This window comes from Myotis yumanensis, unplaced genomic scaffold (assembly GCF_028538775.1).
Source record: "Myotis yumanensis isolate MYYU_CA2020_CCGP unplaced genomic scaffold, mMyoYum1.0.hap1 SCAF_20, whole genome shotgun sequence".
Classification (NCBI taxonomy): domain Eukaryota; kingdom Metazoa; phylum Chordata; class Mammalia; order Chiroptera; family Vespertilionidae; genus Myotis; species Myotis yumanensis.
This window is the reverse complement of record NW_027223771.1, coordinates 17,102,385-17,125,035: the sequence shown is the minus strand read 5'-3', so window position 1 is coordinate 17,125,035 and position 22,651 is coordinate 17,102,385. Positions and strand designations below refer to the sequence as shown.

The following is a 22,651-nucleotide window of genomic DNA, read 5'->3' as shown; positions in this document are numbered from 1 at the left end:
CAAATCCATTCATCTGCTGATGGGCACTTAGGCTGTTTCCAGATCTTAGCTATGGTAAACTGTGCTGCTATGAACATAGGGGTGCATATATCCTTTCTGATTGGTGTTTCTTTTTTTCTGGGTATATATTCCTAGAAGTGGGATCACTGGGTCAAATAGAGTTCCATTTTTAACACTACGGTGTCGGGTGAATTTCCCGCCAAAATATAAGATGGCGCGGGCAATTATTTAGGTTTCCCGCGCAAAATCAGAGTTAGTTTAAAATGCCTATATCTTTTGAAGTATGGGTTCGATTGAAATGAAATTTTCGGTTTCTTGTGTAAAAAATGAAAATTTATTCAATCACAGACATTTTTTTATCTATTCAGTACATAAATAATTCGATATATATAAACTAAATACGAAAAACCCAAAAAATACTTATTACCTAAAAATATACACATATTTTTAAAGTTTAAAATAAAATTTTCATAATAAATCAAAACAAATAGAAATTAATAGTTTTTTAGCGTATGATATTTTTCAAAACACGCCCCTTTATGTAGAGGTATATTGCAAAATTTGCACATGTAGCGTGTCTCACTGCGCAATTTATGAACGGAACATACGCGACACCTTCTCAAAATGTTTTTCTTTTATTAATTATTTTCTTTAATTATTATGCGAACACTTTGCGGAACGATTTTATTTTATTTGGTTAAAAAATTCTATATGAATGTCTTTATCACAATTTATTTAAATATTTAAACACGTAATAATATTCACAAAACTCAAAACTAAAGACGTCCGGACACAAGAAGTATTTCTCAATAACTATTCTCTTTGCATGGTGAGATATCCAGGGATATCGGTTATAAAATGAGAAAACAATACATTGGTACCCTAACGGTATTGTACTCGACCAGCGCCATAAAGTGTTCTCTACTTACAAGGGATTTTTATGATACCTATTACCCCAATGGGTATGAAACGGTTCGCATACGCAGGTAGGTATCTTTGTGAACGGCAAACAAACAAATATTTGGTAATACGCAGTTACAATCGGCCCGAGTTTACACGTTTCCCGTACTCCACCGCAAATCTATATGAACCGAGTTAAGACGGCTCCCGCAGAGTACGCGCAATTCACGTCAGCCGACTTAACTCGTTTCCCGCAATCCAAGTGTTAACTTTTTGAGGAAACTCCATACTGCAGTCTTCCATAGTGGCTGCATCAGTCTGCAGCAGTGCATGAATGTTCCTTTTTCTTCGCATCCTCGCCAGCACTTGTTGTTTGTTGATGATAGCCATTCTGACAGGTGTGAGATGGTACCTCATTGTTGTGTTGATTTGCATTTCTCAGATGATTAGTGACTTTGAGCATGTTTTCATATGTCTCTTGGCTTTCTGAATGTCCTCTTTTGAAAAGTGTCTATTTAGGTCAGTACACATCATAGCAACTGGTCGTTCCGCCATTCAGTCGATTTGCATGTTAGCCTTTTATTATATAGGATATTTTATTTTATTTTTTCAATATATTTTATTGATTTTTTAGAGGGAGGAAGGGCAAAAGATTGAGAGTTAGAAATGATAAGCTGTCTCCTGCACACCTCCTACTGGGGGTGTGCCCGCAACCAAGGTATATGCCCTTAACCGGAATCGAACCTGAGACCCTTCAGTCCGCAGGCTGACACTCCATCTACTGAGCAAAATACACACACATACAGACACACACACACGCGCGCGCGCGCACATGCACAAGTGGAAGTGAGAAAATGCGCAATTAGCTAAATAGGGACTCTAGGCAGCACCCACATTTAGGGATATATTTTGTGCAGTGCTTGGTGACTGTGGCCACTCATTTTATATCCACGGAATCAATGGAACTATGAGGGGAAGGAAGGAAGGATAGGAGAACCCACGGGAGAAATGGCCATTTAGGTTTGAAGGTTAAGAATGTCCCAATGATGGACTCCTGGCTACCTCTCCCTGCTCTGCTTCGCTCCCCAGCTTCTCCTCAGGCACCACAATCTGTGCCTCTCTCCCTGCTCCAAAGCCCCAACTGAGTGTTTGCAATAGAAAAGTCCTGTGTTCTGCCTTTAGAGAATAAAAACAAAAGCAAAACAATGAAACTGCTCTTTTGCATCTTCCTCCAGCACCGTGCTGTTTGGCCAGTTTTCATGGGGCAGCCTTTCGGCGCTTTTATCTTGATTTGTTGATGATTGCCATTCTGACAGGTGTGAGATGGTACCTCGTTGTTTTGATTTGCCTTTCTCAGATGATTAGTGACTTTGAGCATGTATGTTGAAACTGGCTCCAGTTTCCCCAGAAGCCAGCTGCCCTGTGGCTTTTCCTGTACACAGTTGGATGTTACCCACTTCTTGAAGGGATGCAGCTTTGGTGCAACACAGCTTTCTCCTCACCATTTTGGCCCAGTGGCTGGCTGTCCCTCTCAAGCTCACTTCCCAGTTCTTGCTGTAGTCCAGGCATCCTCTGCCCTTCCTTCTTGTAAAATGTCTGCTCAGGTGCATGTAATTTGTTAATACCAGGAGGATATTCTTTGATTTAGTTGTATTTCCAGTCTGGCTCAAGACAAGATGCACAATACATCTGCCTATTAGGCCCCCATTTATTTTATTTATTTATTTGTATTACTTTCTGATCCTTGCTGTTAAAACCAGCCAGACTGACCTCCCTACAGCTTGTATATGCACAGGGCAGGCTTCCACCTGGAGCCTGCCACCACTTCCCAGAATTCCTCAGTGAAGACCCCACTGACTAACGCTGGTTTCACCTCCCCCCATAGCTGCTGGTCCATTCTCTGTGGACTGTCCTCCACTAGATGCCAGTTCCCAAGGACAGGGGACTCTGTATTTGGGGCATCTGAAAAAGTTGGGCTCAACAGTATCCACAGCCTCAACACATGGCTGCCGAGCCTCCATCCAACGGGATTCAAGTTCTCATCCCTACAGCCTTCCCTCAGCCCACCCACTCAAGGAACCTGGCCCATGAGCTGGCAGGAACACGTTCATAGGCACACAACCTCTCTGCCCCTCAACCAGACACCCCAGCAGCACACTATTCTCCAGAATCCAGGAACTAACGCCTCATTGCAGGTCTCCCATGCACAGGCAAAACGTAGGGAGGGGCACACTGTCCACAACTCATCCTCCAAATGTGGAATTATATGAAGACCAAGCCAATCCTTCTGAAAATGCTTGTACTGCAGAATGTTCTCACCACTGACAATACACACTACCATATCCTGGAGAACCCATGCTATCTCCAGGACCGGCTGGGTGAGGAGTGGGGGAGAGTCGTGCTTTAATTTTAATAAAATTAAAGTGAAAAATAATCTCTAAAGTGAAAATGAGACTTAAACACCAGTGGGTCTCAGGGGTGTGAGTGGGTTGGCTGGAGGCAGAACTTTCTAAATCTGAACTGATTTGGGGACCTGTAGCATCAGGGGGCTTCTCTCAGATACAGAACTAACTTCATGTGCAGCAGGCCAGGTGCCCGGGGGTGGGGAAGAGCAGGCTCGAGAGACCTCTGGATGGACAGAAGACCCCTGGCCAGCTCATCCTAGGCAGACACAGAACCCAAATCCCTCCCAGTGCCTTGCCTGGGCCTCCTCTCTGCCAAACCCTGGGAAAGATACAGTGTACCCAGCTGCAGTGGGAGCATCTGAGGCAAAGGCTGAAAAGTGAGCAGGACACCAGGGTGAATGTTTGAGGTTTTTGGTAATCCTCATCTGAGGATATTTTTCCATGGATTTTGAGAGAGAGTGCAAGGGAGGGGAGAAAGGAAGAAAGAGATTGAGGGGGACATCAATGTGAGAGAGAAGAAAAAAATTAGATGCCTCCTACATAGCACAACATGTCCTGGGACAAACAGGCAAATTAGAACCACAAAGTCATGCAGTCTTTATTTCAAGGCCATGAGCAGCAATGCACTATAAGCCAATTGGTCAAAGAGTGATTTCCTGGCATGATGCTGTCCCTCCTAAAGCAAGAAAGTTTGGGAACCACACCATATCTGTTAACTCTATGATGATGGATCATAATTGTGCTTAACAATCATCCCTGGAGTTGAATATAACCAAAATAATTAAAAGTACAAAAGAAAAACACCTTTACTAAAAGATCATAAACCAGACAGAGGACAGCAAGTGGTTCGCAGGTTGGTGAATCAACACCTGGAACAATTCATCACAGCATAATGTGAGAAGCACATATCCCTGAAAGAGGCAGCACTTCTTAGTTGAGGACGGGTGCCCTGGATGAGTCCTGGGTCAGGTGCATTACCTCCACAGAGATAAAGGAATGAAGATCCTGTCAGGAGCTGGAATAATCATAATGTTCTCAAGCACAAGAGAGAACACAGAATACATTTCCCCTGAGCACAAAAGGGTTGGGACTGATACACAGTCTTCAGGTGAGCCAGGTGGTAGAGGGCAAATCTCTTCAGCCACAAATCAATCGGGTAGAAGATCTGTGCATGTTACCATTGCAATGCACTCCTTCAAGCCTCAGTTGTATTGGAAACTTATGTGGAATCTAGTACAGTGTATGTCCCATTAAAAGGGTTTAAATTCCGGAAAATAGTTCCCAAATAGTGGCCTTCAGTGTTATTATTCAAGTGAATAAAATAAAACATTCTGTGCAAATTTAACACTTCTCTCCACTGTGACCTCTCAGATGTTTAATAAGACTAGATTTTTCTCAAAAACACTTCCCACATTCAGTACAATCATATGGCTTCTTTCCAGTGTGAACTCTCTGGTGTTTAATGAGTTTAATTCTTTCACTGAAGGACTTCTCACATTCAGTACAGTGATATGGCTTCTCTGCAGTGTGAACTCTCAGATGGCTAATAAGGTTAGATTTTTGGCTAAGAGACTTCCCACATTCAGTACACTCATAGGGCTTCTCTCCGGTGTGAACTCTCTGGTGTTTAATGAGTGTGCTCCTCACACGGAAGGATTTCCCACATTCAGTACATTCATATGGCTTCTCTCCAGTATGAACTCTCTGGTGTTTAATGAGTGTACTTCTTTCATTGAAGAACTTTCCACATTCAGTACACTCATATGGCTTCTCTCCAGTGTGAACTCTCTGGTGTTTAATGAGTGTACTTCTTTCACTGAAGAACTTTCCACATTCAGTACATTCATATGGCTTCCCTCCAGTGTGAACTCTGAGATGTCTAATAAGGCTAGATTTTTGGCTAAAAGACTTCCCACATTCAGTACACTCATGTGGGTTCTCTCCACTGTGAACTCTCAGATGTTTAATAAGCTTAGGTTTTTCAGAAAAAGACTTTCCACACTCAATACACGCATACGGCTTCTCTCCAGTGTGAACTCTCAGATGATTAATAAGCTCGATTTTTTGCGAAAAGACTTCCAACATTCAGTACACGCATATGGCTTCTCTCCAGTGTGAACACTCTGGTGTTTAATGAGTGTACTTCTTTCACTGAAGAATTTTCCACATTCAGTACATTCATATGGCTTCTCTCCAGTGTGAACTCTGAGATGTCTAATAAGGTTAGATTTTTGGCTAAAAGACTTCCCACATTCAGTACACTCATATGGCTTCTCTCCAGCATGAACTCTCTGGTGTTTAATGAGTGTACCTCTTTCACTGAAGGACTTTCCACATTCAGTACACTCATACGGCTTCTCTCCAGTGTGAACTCTGAGGTGTACAGTGAGGTGAGCCCTTCGATGAAAGGACTTCCCACATTCACTACACAGATAGGGCTGTTCGCTAGGGTGAACTCTCTTATATCCAATGATGTTAAAGATTTGCCTAAAAACTTTCCTACATTTGTTACACTCATAAATCATTTCTCCAGAATATGCACCCTGACATTGAACAACTTTCAGGTTGTGGCTGGCAGCATTTTCACAGTCACCCCACTGGTGATGACTTTTTTTATCAAGAAATTCCTGTGAAATCTCACTGCCAAAGGGTAGCTCCTCAGTTTTGAGAATGGCCTGGTGCTGGGGAAGCTCTGAGTTGCATTGCAAGTCTTCCCCAACCTCCCTGCTGGTTGAAGGCACCGAAGATAAGTAGACGCTGCACCTGCTCACATAGGATGCCCTGACCATAGCTTGTTTCCAGGGCTCCTCCCCACATTCATTCCTCTGTTCCTGGTGAGGATTTGCACTAAAATAGAAGTCTCCAAGACATGCATCAGTACAGAGGGCTTTCTGATCAAAGTATGCTGCATGTGACCCAGTCAGGTGAAAAATATGTTGTAACACAGAGAAACAGCGCTTACACAGATGGGTCTTCTGGGTATCTGCAGCTTTCTTAGATGCCCTTACTTGTGACTCTCCTCGTCTAGATACACTGTCATCAGAACAGGCCTCCTCATCTTCCATTTTATGCCAACAACCTGAAAAGTGAGAAATGGTGAGGAAATGAATGTTGAATGTGGTGACAGGGGGAAGTCTGGTTACAAGAGTGTGTTACACACACAAATTGGTTCCATGCAATTGTCTGAAAATATGAGATGTGCAGGAAGGATTAACAAGAGGCTCTTGTGACTTTCTGGGCTAATGAAGATCACAAAATAGGAAGGCCTCAGCAGAAATATGACACAAACATGGCAGGCACCACATGGATTAGAATATGGATCTCCAGCTAATCTTTCAACTAACAAAATTCAGCACAGCTTGCCTGCTGGGGACTGGGACGAGCTGTGCAAGGTTTTGGCTCCATCTTATTCCAAGTAAAATTCAATAAAAGAGTAGCTGGTTTTGAGGATTACTTAGCACGTATGTGCATGTCATAACACATGTGCAAGTCAATGTTGCAGAATACTGTAGTGGCACCAATGCAGAGAAATAGGTGGTGAAGAAGTGAGCAGTCAGCACTTGGCCAGAGCAACACAGCTTGCTATATTATTCAGGGAAGAAAATATAACAAAGAATTGAATGGGGGCCTTACAAGAACAGCCCATGGTTCATGTAAATAAAGACCATAACATGACACAAGCTGCCACAAAGAACCCTTACCTAGAGAAAGAGTGCAGAAGTTGAAGCCATGCATGCGGACACTGTAAGCCTCCCATGAAGAGAAAGTGCAAGCTGGGACCCATTAAGCTCAATGCAAAACTCCTGACTCCCTAACACTTCTTGCACTTTTTGAGGTTATGGGTGTTAGTGATGTTCGTGGAGTCCTTTGCTCAGGGTTCCCCATCCAGCTCATCCCTGGAAGCCACAGCACGTTTGACAGGAAAGCGGGAAAAATTAGCAGAGGCAATGTTCTGGCTGTGGGAGAGGGAAAGCTACGGCTGAGGAATAAAGGAAGAGAGGGCATCACCTCAGGACACTGGGAGAATGTGAAGGTCTTACCTACAGATGATACAAGGGCAAAAACTTCCTGCATCACATCACAGTACAGAAGTCTCTGAGCCTCATCAAGGAGCCCCCACTCCTCCTGAGAGAAGGCAATGGCCACGTCCTCAAAGTTTACATCCTGTCATAATGGGGACAGTACAGCCCATGATCAGATTCACTCCTAAGATTGTAAGTCTGTCATACTCGCTACCCTCCACACCCATCGCTCTTTTCACACTACACATCAGAGAAAATACCAGGTCTTCATCCCATGAAAGCCACTGTCTTCTTATTTTCCTGCTGCTATTTTTCTTCCCACAACAACTAAGACAGTTGAGCAGATAGAAGATACCTGAGCTCTGGACCTCCCATGTATGCCACACTGCCTCTTATAATACAGTGGGAGTCAAAAGCATAGGCTAGAGAGGGATGTTGGCCATAGAGAGAGTGTGAGTGATTTGATACTGATCTTCTCAGGAAATAGCCTTAATGTCCCTACGATTGTTCTTCTAAGACACCAAAAACATGGCATCACAAATCACCCTCTTGACCCCAATCCCAGGGTGTTGAGGCCATCACTTTTCACAATCTACTGCACATAGTTCCTTGAGCAACACTTCTCTCACACAGCTTCATTCCCAGAGGCACAACTTCAAAGGTAATTCAAATATATCTTGGCATGGTTAAATTTTTTTCCTAATCACCATCTTTTCCAAAAATATAGTTCACCACCTCCATAATCTAGTTCTCTCTTTCCCTTCTACCTTACCCATGCCAGTGGAGATTTACAAGACTGGGTAACACTGATGAATGCTACCTCATTCCCATCAACCAGTGTGTCAGAAATCCTATCTTCCCTAAACCAATGACACTTGGGAGTAAATGCTTTGCATTTGCCTCCCTAAAGAAAGGTTAAATCGTTTATGTCAATCTGATTAGTGTCATTTGTTGTCCACACCCAGGGACAAATTAAGTTAGAAAATAAGCCTTATTTTGATAGTTCTTTTATTCAGGAGGAGCCAACCCGGTCCCTCCCTGCAACATGAATGATAAAATGTATGTTAAGGAATTTTAAAATTGCTCAAACCTCGCTGCCTTGGGTCTAGTTCTGCGTGTGTAAGAAGGGACAGAGTAAAGTTTAGTAGCAGGCCAGAAGAAGCTGGCAAGGCCATCCAAACCACCCAGCCGCTAATGGCCAGAGCCACCTGAGGCAGACCTCCTCGGACTAGCAACAGCTGACTTTGACTAGGACAGACTGGGCTTTTTCCAACTGGGCCCCCATGAGCCGATGGTCAAAATGAAGATCAGGGGCCAGACTGTGAACTTTATGATTGATACAGCGACAGAACACTCGGTAGTTACTCAGAAGGTAGCTCCCCTCTCAGGACAGGAAGTCACCATGATTAGAGCTACTGGTACCACAGCTGCAGACTGTTCTGCCGCCCCCACCGATGTCAGTTAGGCGGCCATTAAGTGGTTCATAAATTCCTATATTTACCAGTTGACCTGGTCCCTCTAATGGAAGCAGAAACCACTTTTGCCCCAGATGGCTCAGCACAGCCTTGCCTAGGTGAAGAGACCTCTCCAATGATCCTGTCCTTAGCAGTGCTGAGAGAGGAAGAATGGAGACTTTATACCCCCCAGCCAAAGGCCCCCACGTCTGTTCTTGTCAGGCCCCCATAAGGGGACTTGGGCAGTGTTCCTGTTATCTGCCCAAATTCCCAAGACTGTAAAAGTACGTGTTCACTGATAAGGTGTAAATGTGGGTTTATTTAATGTTTATATGTCTACTTAGGTATAAATATTTATTCACGTAAATATGGAAGTCTACAAAAAAAATATTTAAGACTGAAGGCTGAATGACTGTGTGGGGTGAACCCTGAAAGGGCGAGGGCTAGGCCCTCCACCTTGCCCCAGGGTAAGGGCTAGGCCCTCCACCTTGCCCCAGGGTAAGGCCTACATCCTCCATCTTACCTTGGCCACGTGCTTGGCAAGGACCTTCTTCCCGGAAGTCTAAGACTCTGCTAGCCACACCCAGGAACAAGACATCGACTTGCGCCTGGCCAATCGGCAGAGCACAGTCCTTTCTCCTCCCCTTACTCCAACCCCCCCTTTAAAACCCATCTCTAGGCGGGGTTCTGTCTCTCAGCCACTTGGCCTGCCATTGTGTCTGCGAGTCTGGTGGATGGGGAGCTCGAGCTAGCTTGAAATACAGATTCTTATGCTTTTGCATCGGATTGGCTGGCTCCCTGATGTGGTTTCTTGGGAATCTTGAAATCTGGGCATAACAAACCCCAAGAGTAGAGGGTGTCTGGCTGCCAAGAGGGCAAGTGCCCAACTGGGCAAAGAAGAATACCCACCAGATTTTGGTCTCTATTGAGAAACAGCTAACAGTTGGCAGCTTGTATACTGTCTTTCAGACCTGAGTGACCATGCCCATGTCAGGGGTAGTACAAATCTCAACTGTAGAAAACTAGGAAAGGCCTGTTTGGAATAGAAGATCTGAGGCATGGTTATGCATTTTTGAAGGACATGGAGAGAAGGTTTAAAGTCTGGTTTGAAAGTATAAAATTTATAACGGTTGTGTACATGATTTTTAAAAAGGAAAAGAGAAATATTAAAAGGAAATTAATCAAATAGTACAGGCCAGTAAGCCAGAGAGAGTAAATAATTTACATTCTGCCTCCCTAAACAGAGGGTAAATAGTTATGCCAAAGTACTTAGGGGGGACTGATAAAAGAAATATAACAGTTACTATTTTGTTATAACTCTGAAAAATCCATGAAAAAGGGCTGGCAAGGAAAATCAGAAAATCCTAGAGCAGATCAGTATGTTTTTCTCCTTATATAATTCCTCTGAAATCTGGCAATGCTTAATAAGTCATGGCAATACATTTCTTTGCATGAAATCAATAAGACCGGTTTTCAATAGTGATTTTATTAACCGGAAACTTTGACTGGAGTATCGTGTTTTAAAGAAACGTGTCTAAGCTCTGAAGACATGAAGCCAATAAGAGTGCCAAAGGAAAAGCCTGGTATCCTGCTTGGGAGCCGTGAAGATGGCTGGCGCTGGAGCGTCAGGCCCATGCCCTACCATCACTGGCGGTTGGACAGAGTAGAAGGGGAACAATAAGGATGCCTCTGCATCCCTGCGGAACCCCCACACACTCTGGGCCGCAACGATAGGAGGGCTGCTGAGATGGGCCTTAAAGCCTAGAGTGTGGGCTCAGGTGGAGTTGCTACAGGTGAGGGATTCACCTAACTCAGCAGATACTGCAGGTGGGCCTGATGGCAGCTGGGTGGCTTGGCTTCCTGGCCCTACGGGGCACATTAAGATTCAATCATGAAATTCCAGCAAAGATAGTCAGTTACCATTCTTGTTGTGTTTATGCAAACAATCTGGCCAAATTGAATACGGTAAATAAATTGGTATTTTAATGAACGGAGGGGTAATTTTAAGGAGAAAAATCCTATTTCAATAGAGGTTGCTAAAACTGAAATGTTTTCTTTCCCTTCCACCGGACCATTTGTTATAGTTTGTCTCGGCCAGGTCACAAGCCCAGCTCCTTCTGTACCCAGGACAGCAGGGAGCCTGACTAGAAGGTGATCTCTGACTAGACACACCTGCTGCAGATCACCCTCAAGAAGACAGCGGACCTCGGAGGACCCCTTGTAATCCTCCTGATGCTGTTGACTTTTGGCTCTTGCATTATTAACAGACTAGTCCAATTTGTCAAGGAGTGTATAGGAATAGTTCAGTTGATAGTTCAGTCCGTCTCATGATTGAGCTGGAAGTTCCAAGACAAGGGGGGAATGAAAGGACAGAACAGGACTGATAGCTGTGTCCTTAACCCCTCTTCCAAGAAAAAGCCACAGAATGTATCAGTTACTCAGCCTGCCCTTATCTCGACCAATGGGAAAGCGGGGGAAACTAGCCCAAGGCCAAAAGGATGCTATCCACCGCCCCCCCCCCCCCATCTTTGTGTAACCAGACCCTAGCTGCACCCTGCCATTGCAACACTAGCCCCCTGCTCTTGTGTCACTAGCCCCTGGCCCTCACTCAACCAACCGGAATCGGCCAAATCAGTGGTCAGAGTGTGCCCCCACCCCCAACCCCTATAAATTCTTTGTTCTTCCAAGACTCCGGCCTCTCTTGCATCCAGTAATGGAGGCAGAGAGACCAAGCTAGCTTGAATAAAAGACTCTATGCTTTTGCATCGGACTCGGTGCTCCCTGGTGGTTCGGGGGGGGGGGGGGGGCGTCCTTGAAATCTGGGCATAACACTTACAAGGCGGCACTGCAGCCTTTCACCCTCTTCCCCCATCAACCATGTGTCACCCATGAGGGACTCACCATTCTGAGCTCTGGGACCTGGGCGGCGGGAACTGAGAGGCGCCGGTCCCCAAGGCTGGAGGGTGAAATGGGGTCAGGCTGCTGTGAGCAGAGAGGAGTTCGGGAGGCACGAGGACGCCCATCTCGGGCTGTTGGACTCAAGGAGCCTCAGACACACCCTGCACAGCAGGCACGCTGCCTCCCAGGCCTCCTCGTCCTCACCACAAGCGCCATGAAGCCTGTGAATCTGTGAACAAAGATCTGAGAGGTTAAAATGTCCACCACAAGGAGAAAGGTGGAAGTTCCACCCTAACCGGATGCACAGACACCAAAATGCCCTTTAGTGCCTCCCACAGGAGTGCAGTTCCTTCTGGCTAATGTAGTTTTGTCAACCACCCAATGTAGTACTGGCATCCCAGCCAATGAGTTATCCGTGGTGGGCAAATCGGGGCTCACAAGCCACATGCCGTTCTTTGGCCCCTTCACTGTGATTCTTCCACAAACTACCACATGGAGGCGCTCGCGTACAGTGCGATTGAAACTTCCTGGCCATGCGCAGAAGTCGGTATTTTGTGGAAGAGCCACACTCAAGGGACCAAAGAGCCACTTGTGGTTCGCGAGCTGCGGTTTGCCAAGCCTGTTTGCCGACCACTGATTAGGTGAATAAAAGTGTTGTGGCAGAGAGTGATGGCTGGGGAGGGACTAAATGGGACCAGAGGCCTGGCTAACTAGAGCAGACTAACAGATCTCTGAGGGGAAGGAGGTGGGAGGAATGCAAGAGACCCACCAAAGAATATATACAGAGGGGGGGAATGGGAGACATCAATAATTCTATCAACAATAAAAATAATATGTGTTTTTGTAAATTTTAAAATAATGTGGCCTAGCTGGTATAGCTCAGTTGTTGAACCTCGATCTATGAACTAGGAGGTCACGGTTCTTTTCATTTTATTTTTATTTTTTAAATTATTTCTTGTTTAAAGTATTACATATAGTATTACATATAACTCCTTTTTCCCCCATTGAGCTCTGCCCAGCTATCCTCACGCCTCAGTATGCCCTTACCCCCATAGTGTCTGTCTGTGTCCATAGTTTATGCTTATATAAATGTATATAAGTCTTTTGGTTGATCCCTTAAACCCTCCCTTCCCTGACTTCCCTCTCAAGTTTGAGTCTGTTTGACGCTTCTATGTTTCTGAATCTATTTTTGTTCATCAATTTATGCTGTTCATTATATTTTATAAATGATGAGGTCATGTGATACTGCTTCTTTTCCTGGTCAGGGCACATACATGGGTTGCAGGCTCAATTCCCAGTGTGTGGGTGGAGTCATGCACAAGGCAACTAATCAGCAATTCTATGTTATCATTGATGATTTTATATCTCCCTCTCCCTTCCACTCTCTAAAATCAACAAAAATATTTTAAACAAAGTACAGTGGGGCCTTGACTTACAAGTTTAATTCGTTCCGTGATGGAGCTCGTAACTCAAATTACTCGTATGTCAAATCAATTGTGAACGAGTGAGACAGGTGTTGCTGGGCTGATGTGGCGTTCACTGTGATGTTTGCTGCACCAACTAGCAGTGGGGTATCTGAAGCTGGCTCGTAACCCGAATTTTAGGTCGCAACTCAAAGCAAAAAATCGGCCGAGAGAGGGCTCGTATCTCGAAAAACTCGTTAGTTGGGACACTCGTAAGTCAAGGCTCCACTGTATGTGTGTGTGTGTGTGTGTGTGTGTGTGTGTGTATATATATATATATATATATGCATAGGCCATGGACAAATACAGTAATGTGGTGAGAAAAGAGGGGAGGAGTATGGAAGAAATTGGTAACATCTATAATAGAGTCAGCAATAAAAAATAATAGTGTGCACAGCTGGTGGGGCTCAGTGGTTGGTTGTGTACCCGTCAACCAACATACCGCTGTTTTGATTCCAGGTCAAGGCACATACCCAGGTTGGGGGCTCCATCCCAGTAGGGGGAATGCTGGAGGCAGCTATTCAATGATTCTCTCTCATCAATGATGTTTCTTCCTCTCCCTTTTTCTCTAAAAAATCAATAAAAGACATCTAAAAAGTGAAGTGTTAAGATTGATTTGACGCAAATACAACAAAGTGATTGTGGGCCATCACATTTTCTTCCAAGTCTTGTAAGCAAAATCATGCCTTGTTCTGTCTTTATACAGGATGTCACAGACATAACTTGTAGGGAACAGGACCCAGCCTGGAGCTGGTCTGCCTCAGCTGGGCCTATAGTGTTTGTGTTCTTGACTTCATGCAGAAAAAACTTCACAACAGGAGTTCAGATATTTTGAGGGAACATTTAATAAAGATGGGGATAATGAAAAAAATCTAGGGCTTAGAATAGAACAAGGAACAGCAGAGAGACTAGGTGGGACTCCTATGGTCCTCTAGAAACACTACTGTGAGCTCACTGGAGAATCAGAGAAAAGGAGGCCTTGAACACAGGTTCAGGGGGTTAGCCCAGGATGAGCTGTTGCTGCTCACTGCTGCCTCAGTTGCAGGTCGAGCGGGATCCCTTAGGTTAGGAGAGCCTGGCTGGTGTGATTCAGTGGTTGAGCATTGACCTACGAATCTGGAGGTCACAGTTGCATTCCCAGTCAGGACACATGCTCAAGTGATGGGCTGGATCCCCATTGTGAGGCATGCAGGAGGCAGCCTATCAGTAGTTCTCTCTCATCATTGATGTTTCTATCCCTCACTCCCCACTTCCTCTCAGAAATCAATAAAAATATTATTTTGCATATATGTTTTAAATCAATTATACTTACATCAAAGTTTAAAAAATAATTAAAACTTGCCACTTCCCAATTATTTTACTATGAAAGTTCTTGAGCATATCTGTACCTACTGCATCAATATGTTGGAAAAAAAATATAATGATTTACTACTGAAATATCTCATCAGACCATATTCAGTGCTATCACTTTGGAGGTTTGAAAGTGACGATGATGAGAGCATTTACACTAGAAAAATTGACAAATACTACAAACCTTGACTTCACTTAATATCCTATTGAATTCTTCACCTTAAACTGAATGGTGGAGAATGTTAGCAATGTTGTTAACCTTGTAAGTGTACCATGCAAGTGGGCTTTAAATTGTACATAGGATACAATTTTAGAAAAACAACTTTCCTCCCAATATTCAAAACATATAGTTCCAAATGGCAAAGAAGTTGAGTCCTTGAGGAATGAGTGAGTTACAAACAGATGTCCTACATGGTGAAATGACTTCCTATTGCTTAAATCATAAATTCATTTTAAAAATTGGCAGAAGTTTCTGATCAGACTTTTCAACAAAGGAGATAAAGACAGGGTCTATAAATACATAAAGAAATGCTCACCATAAAAATTTCTTAGGAAAATGGAATTAAAACAAAACAAGTTAACACTACTGATTTTCAGGCCCACAATTTTAAAATATTAAACATCGCATGTGCCCACAAGGATAACGAAAAACTAGAATTTTCATTATTGTGGGTGGCTGGGAAGGAAAAGGGAGGACCATTTCAGATCACAGTTCTGCATATCTTAAAACACTCACCTATACTGCAACAGTTAGATAAGGAAAAGATATGTCTGTATAAAGAACAGAACCAAATAATCCCAGAAAATTCATTTATAATACCTCAAACCTGGAAATAACAAAAAACCATAGCCAGATCAATAGATAAAGTGGTTATTCACAGAACACAATACTACTCAGCAATAAAAAATAATGAACTTTTCACATAAGCATTAGTGTTGAACCTCAAATTAACTGTGTAGCATGAAAGAATCCCATACTTGTTAAAGAATACACACATTATAGTGTTTATTACATTATGAAAACTATGAACTAATCTTGTAAAGGAAGGAAAAGAAATGACTGCATTTAGAGCTAGGGAAGGCAGAAAGATTATAAATGTCAGGAGGCAAACACAGGGTGTGGTAAAGGAGGTTTAGAGTTGTTGGTAAGGAAATTAATACAATAGTTAGTAAATAATAACACAGGAATAATCTCTTCCCTGGCCATTGTACTTCAGTTGGTTGCACACCATCCCTTGCCCTGAAAGGTCACTGGCTCCAGCCCAGGTCAGGGCACATGCCCACCTGGATGCCCTGTAGGTGGCAGACAGAAGGCAGCAGTTCAATGTTTCACATATCTCCATTTCTCACTCTCCCTTCTTCTCTTACTAAAAGGTCAACAAAATTATTTTTAAAAATGAAAAAGACTTATATAAAATAAGAGAATAAACTCTGTGATTTGCATACTCACATCTGAAAGCCTACTTTTGCTCTAACCTGCACATGCGTGAGATATATGATTATTTCACATGTGACATTTTCACAGCTTTATTCGTAAGTTGAAGCTCATCAAAAGCACACATTAGAAGAGTCCATTTTGTTGCATGTCAGTTATACATAGACTTAATAAAGCCTTAAAAAGTACTTCCAAAAAAAGACCTGGATATCCCTGTCTCGTTAGGAAATTAAAATCGCAACCGTATATGGGCTCTACCAACTCTCTCCTAATTTCCTGGGAGGAGCAGCCTTGCCACAGGAGCAGCAAATATCGGCAAGTACTGAAGATTTTTGCTATCACAATCCACAGGAATGATGACTGGTTACAAAAAATACATCCTATAACTGGTCAGAGAAGGTCTGAGGTCTTGCCAGTTAAGGAAACCTTGAGGTGAGGCCAGGGGCTCCAACAAACTCTTTATTTTTTTTGCCAATGAGTTCAGCCACAGAAAACAGAGATGGAGGTCCTGAAAATGTCTGTAAGCAAACATCACACCAGCCACAGACCTTGGATCATTTTTGGAAAACATTCAGAAGGGCACTTTTCCTTCAGTTTACTGCAGTCTTTCCCACTCACTGTGAATACAGTGTTTCTGTCCTAATGGCAGTTCCATTTAAACCTCAGAGTCTTACAACAAGTGACACCAGCATATGGAATTTCATTATTCATGCCACATGGTTCCTGTATAGTATGTGGCGAAGATCTGTCCTAAACATTGCTGAGAATTATGCAATACTTATTGTGAACAGAGAATATAATTCATATTGTTCACACAAGCACAACAAAGAACTCTTATTCTGGGTGATTACTGAACTCACCAGTGATAGAGGCACCAGGCTACAAACAAGAACCACAAAGACTGCAAAGTCATGCAGTCTTTCAAGGCCTTGATCAGCAATGCAAAATAACCCAATATTGGACCAAGAGTGATTTTCTGCTATTGTTATGTGCCTTCTAAGCACAAAATGTTTGGGACCCCAAAAATGCTGAGCCATACTAATTTTCTCTCTTAAAGGGAACATTAATAAGTAAGGTGCTGCCCTGCTCAGAGGGATCTCCAGCCCTGTCCTAGACCACACCTCTCTGCTCCTTCAACCACACACCCCAGCACCACACTATGCCCAGAGTTCAGTGTCCATCAACTCAATTCAGTCAGGGGCATGTATCACCTTCAGTGGAACATCCCAGGCACAGCCCGGAAAGTGTATAGAAGGGTGGGCTGTGCAGGCAGTAAGCAGTCTCAGTGCGTCAGGGTGGATGTTTACCCATGAAGGAAAGAACAGGGATACTCTCTCTCTCTAGATTGATAAATATCTAGAGCCTCCTTTTGGGGCTAAACTTCAAGACACTGGTAACCCAGGACAGGACCACCTGGCTCAGCAGCCTGCAACCCCTCCTGCTGGGCAGATAGGGAATCAGCCCCTGCAGAGACAGCTCCTCTCCCTCCCTGGGCAGGGCAATGGCTGGAGCACTTCATTACAGTGGACTAGGTTGGCCCTGTCTGGGTCACATGTTTACTTGGAGCACATGCTGACTCCCAGGTCATGACCCCCCAGGAACTCCTGCAACAGAGCTTGCTCCACTTCCCACTAACCATGGCCCCAAAGAACAGAGAGACCATCAGCCTGGACTGTGACAAGGGAAGGCCTTAGAGCCACACACTTGGCCCAGCACCAACTCTCCCTGGCAACTGCCCTGGCCTTTTGCCTGCCCACACCCACCTGCCTAGCAGCCACTGCTGCTCCCAGCCTTGCCACCTGAGAGTAATCTGGACTTCTCAACCACCTGAATGTGCAATAAAACCCCCGACTAGAAAGTGCAGAGACCACGGGGGCATGAACTAGCCCAAAGCTTCTCCCAGCTTCTTTGCTTTTAGCCCAGGGATGTCATCATCCCCTGTGGGTGACTGTGCAGCTCAGCCCAGTTCCCCACCGGCCACACTTACAGCAACAGCACCTCCCATACTGGTCTCTGGACCATTGCATGTTTGACCCTCATGAGAACCCTGGCTGCTGGTCACCACGGGGCCCCTGGGCTGTGCTGGTGTTCACATGTGTGTAGACTGACTGAGTGAATAAATATATTTATTGAGTTTAGAGTGAGAGGAAAATAGGGACACAGCAGTTCCTTTGTTCCATTACTCTCATACCTTCAGTGGTTGATTCTTGTAATTGCCCTGACCGGTGATGGACCTTGCAACCTTGTCGTTATTGAGATGATTCTCCGACCGACTGAGGTATGTGGCCAGGGCAAGACATGGAGCAATTTATGTAAAATACCCAATCATGTATGAATAGATAGACACAAAAACCATCATGATGACAGAGAGTGGTGGAAGGCAAGATAGGATTCATAGGGTTTCATAAGTGTCTTTTTATAAGGATATATTTCAAGTAAGCTATTTCTAAGGCAGACTGTGTTTTTGCATCAGTTCTTTTCCATGCCAAGAATGAAGCACTGATAAGGGCAGGAGGATCTTGGTTTCGGCAATGCAGGAATGCATGGAAACACCAAAAGCCTATGCTTAAAAATATATACTTTAAATCAAATATACTTACATTAAACTTTAAGAAAGGTTTACAAATTGACAGTTCCCAATAATTTTATTTTATTACCAAAGATCTGGAGCATATTCGTTGCTACTGTATCAGCATGTTGCAAATAAAATATAATGATGTGCTGATGTATTTTAACATGTTTATGTTCAGTGCCATCATTTTAGCAGATTGCAACTGACAATGATGAGAGTATTTACACCAGGAAAATTAACAAAGATTATAAACCTAGACTTCACTTAATGTATTATTCAATGCTTAAACTTAAAAAAAATAATACTGGAGAATGTAAACAATGCAGATTAAATGTGTAAGTATATGCTACACATTGGCTTAAATTGAACATAGGATAAAAATGAAGAAAACCAACTTTCTTTCCAGTATTCAAAACCTATGGTTTCATATAGCAAAGAAGTCACTTGAGTCATTGAGGAAGGAATGAAACTCAAACATATGTCTTAGATACTACACAGTCCTCCTTCAGGTTAAAATAATGAATTTATTTAAACAATTTGAAAGAGATTATGAACTGATAGTCCACACTCATAGATGCAGGCTTGAGTCCTACTATGAAGGCTTCTCTCCATGACTGTTTTTTTCTTCAATCTCATCTATGGAGAACCACAACCAGATCTCAGATACCCAGAGCTCACCTCCCCTGGTGCTGCACTTGATGTCCCTTCACCAGGCACAGCCAACATCTTTCACTTAATCATCACTCAAGTCCCAGCCCCGATGGCCCTCTGCACCAGGCTTAGTGAGTGTCACAGATGACCACTCAAGGTCTAAGCTAATTCACATCAAAAGTCACAACAAAATCCTGGTGAGGGTTTGTAGAAGTAAATATGTACAAACCCCTATCTCCCTATCTCATCTTGTTGAATTTCCCTGTAGCCTCCAATTCATCGCACGTGCACTCATCTTTTAAAGGCCTTGGCCACTGCAAAGCCGACACTCTACATGACAACGTCTGTCCCTATGCTGTGTTGTGACACCCACCACCCACAAAGAGTGGCCCCAGCAAGAAGTCAGTCCTCAGGCTCACACTGTTGCTTCTGAGCTACTATTACCATTACCAACCTGACCATGATCCCCTGTATGAAAGTGACCTACAGTCCTGGCTGATGTGTCTCAGTTGGTTGAACAGAGACCCATGCACTGGTGAGGTCACATGCCTGGGTTGTGCGCTGAATCCACTGTAGGGATTGTGTAGGCAGTAACTGATTCTTATTTCTTGCTCATGACTGTTTCTCTCTCTCTCTCCCCCTCCCCTTTATTTCTACATCTAAAATCAATAAAAATATATATGTCTTTTAAAAAACATACTTGCAGGTTCCTGATTCAGCTCTCTCTTCACTCCCAGCCTTTGCACATTCTGGAACCTATGTCTGGAGGACCTCACACTCATTACACTGGTTGCCACAAACAAGTTCCACTTCATGAAGCCCTACTCCTGGCCTTAGGAGTCTGTGCTGAGTGTCTGTTCAAAGTCCCCAGGTCCTCGAGATACAAGAGCAGCTGACAGTCCCAGGACTCTACTCTCTCAGAGGTCACAAGGGGGTGAGGCCCTGAATTACGCTCCACAAACCCGTACACCTAATTCATTCTGCATTTGGAAAAATTTGTGGAAAGAAAATGGTCTGTTGACAGCCTGGCACCCACCAGGCTCTATGGGCTCAGGCTGCTCAGTGTCCTTGCCCAGCCCCGAGGCCATGTGCCCTCCAGATGCCTGTGTTATCTCAGGGCTCAGTCTTCAGGGCTCACTCTGCCAGTTCCCTTATAATTTACAGGACTTCCCCTCCCTGTCCACAGCTGCTGTCCTCTGTCCTCCAGTCTGTCCTTCCTCTGAGCAATGTTAGGAAAAGTTAGAATCCGGCCTCAGAAAATGTCCCTATTTTTTCACAACCATCTATGGCCCCAGCGTCCTGAGAGTGAAACTAAAACTCCTCGTGCAAAACCTCACTTCATGTCTCTGTTGCATTTACACCCACAACGGGCCCGGGTTCCCGAGTCCTCCCTGCTCAGTCTCACCATCACGTCCTCACAAGGCGGCACTGCAGCCTTTCACCCTCTTCCCCCATCAGCCATGTGTCACCCACGAGGGACTCACCATTCTGAGCGCGGGGACCTGGGCGGCAGGACCTGAGAGGCGGGTCCCCAAGGGAGTCTGTGAACAAAGACCTAAAGAGTTGAAATGTCCACCACGAGGAGGAAGCAGGAAGTCCCGCCCTAACCGGATGCACAGACACCAAAATGCCCTTTAGCTCCGCCCACATGAGTGCAGTTCCTTCTGGATAATGTAGTTTTCTCAACCGCCCAGGGGAGTCCTGGCATCCCAGCCAATGACTTAGTTCCATTGTTGGCAAACTGTGGCTCCCAAAACACATGAGGCTCTTTGGCTCCTTCAGTGTGGCTCTTCCTAAGCCTTAGGAGACCCTAATTAAGTTAATAACAATGTTCCTACCTATATAGTTTAAGTTTAAAAAATTTGGCTCACAAAAGAAATTTCGAACGTTGTACTGTTGATATTTGTCTCTGTTGACTAATGAGTTTGTGGACCACTGACTTAGGTTATAAAGGTGTTGTGGCTGCCCTAGCCGGTTTGTCTCAGTGGACATAGCCTTGGCTTGCGGACTGAAGATTCTGGACCAGGGCACATGCCTGGGTTGTGGGCTGGATCTCCAGTGGGGGGTGTGCCAAAGGCAACAAATCAATGATTCTCTCTCATCATTGATGTTTCTATATCCCTCTCCCTTCCTCTCTGAAACCAATAAAAATATATATTTTTTAAAAAAGGTGTTGTGGCAGAGAGAGTGATGGCTGGGGAGGGACTAGATGGGACCAGAGGCCTGGCTAACTGGAGCTGACTGACAGATCTCTGAGGGGAAGGGGGTGGGAGGAATGCAAGAGATCCACCAAAGAATATATACAGAGGGGGGAAATGCGGGGCATTGATAATACTATCAACAATAAAAACTATATATATTTTCATAAATTTTAAAATAATGTAGTCTAGCCGAGCCAGATGTGGCTCAGCAGTAGAGCTTCGACCTAGGAACCAGGAGGTCGTCGGTTTGATTCCCGGTCAAGGCATGTGCCCGGGTTTCAGGCTTGATCCCCAGTGGGGGCCGTGCAGGAGGCAGCCAATCAATGATTCTCTCTCATCACTGATGTTTATATCTCTCTCTCCCCCTCCCTTCCTCTTTGAAATCAATAGAAATATTAAAAAAACAAATAAAATAATGTTGTCCAGCTGGTGTAGCTCAGTGGTTGAGCCTCGACATACGAACCAGGAGGTCATGGTTCTTTGTATTTTATTTTTATTTTTAAAATTATTTATTGTTTAAAGTATTACATATAGGATGGCATATAACTCCTTTTTGTCCCATTGAGCTCTGCCCAGCCACCCTCACACCTCAGCACATGCCCTTATCCCCCATAGTGTCTGTGTCCATTGGTTATGCTTATATGAATGCATATAAATCCTTCGGTTGATTCCTTAACCCCCTCCATCCCTTGAATTCCCGCTGAAGTTGGACAGTCTGTTTGATGCTTTCTGAATCTATTTTTGTTCATCAATTTATGCTGTTCATTATATTCCACAAATGATGATGTCATGTGATACTGGTTATTTTCCTGTTCAGGGCGCATACATGGGTTGCAGGCTCAATTCCCAGTGAGGGTGTGGAGTCATGCATGAGGCAACTAATCAGCAATTCTCTCTCATCATTGATGTTATTATCTCTCCCTCTCCCTTCCACTTTAAAATCAACAAAAATATTTTAAACACAGTATGTACATATATGCATAGGCCATGGACATAGACTATAATGTGGCAAGGGATTAGAAGCACTGGGGCAGGGTAGAGGGAGAAAAGTGGGGAGGAGTATGGGGGAAATTGGGAACATCTGTAATAGGGTCAGCAATCCTACATAATAAAGAGCTAATATGCAAATGGTCATCACACCCTCGCAGCCTTGTGCCCTCGCGCTGGGGCTGTGGGACCGGAAGCTGGGCCGTGGGACATGAGGCCGTGTCCCCATCCCCAGAGCAGGGGCCGAGGGACCTGAAGCCATGTGGTCCTGAGGCTGAGCCTGGGGACCTGAGTCCGCACCCCACACCCTGGT

At 44.2% G+C, this 22,651-nt stretch overlaps 2 protein-coding genes across 2 annotated transcripts in view; one reads left to right on the top strand and one right to left on the bottom strand.

Moving 5' to 3' along the window:
• Positions 1 to 22,651, top strand: part of LOC138998300 (zinc finger protein 551-like) — a 294,368-nt gene that overhangs the window by 13,638 nt on the left and 258,079 nt on the right. The gene's annotated exons all lie outside the window — the stretch shown is intronic.
• On the bottom strand, positions 1,865 to 20,724 carry LOC138998433 (zinc finger protein 551-like). Its single transcript, XM_070400556.1, is given in 5 exon segments — positions 1,865 to 5,353; positions 5,356 to 6,384; positions 7,346 to 7,469; positions 11,683 to 11,908; positions 20,635 to 20,724. Coding segments are annotated over 4 exon segments (1,809 nt in total). The 5' UTR covers positions 11,686 to 11,908; positions 20,635 to 20,724; the 3' UTR covers positions 1,865 to 4,700.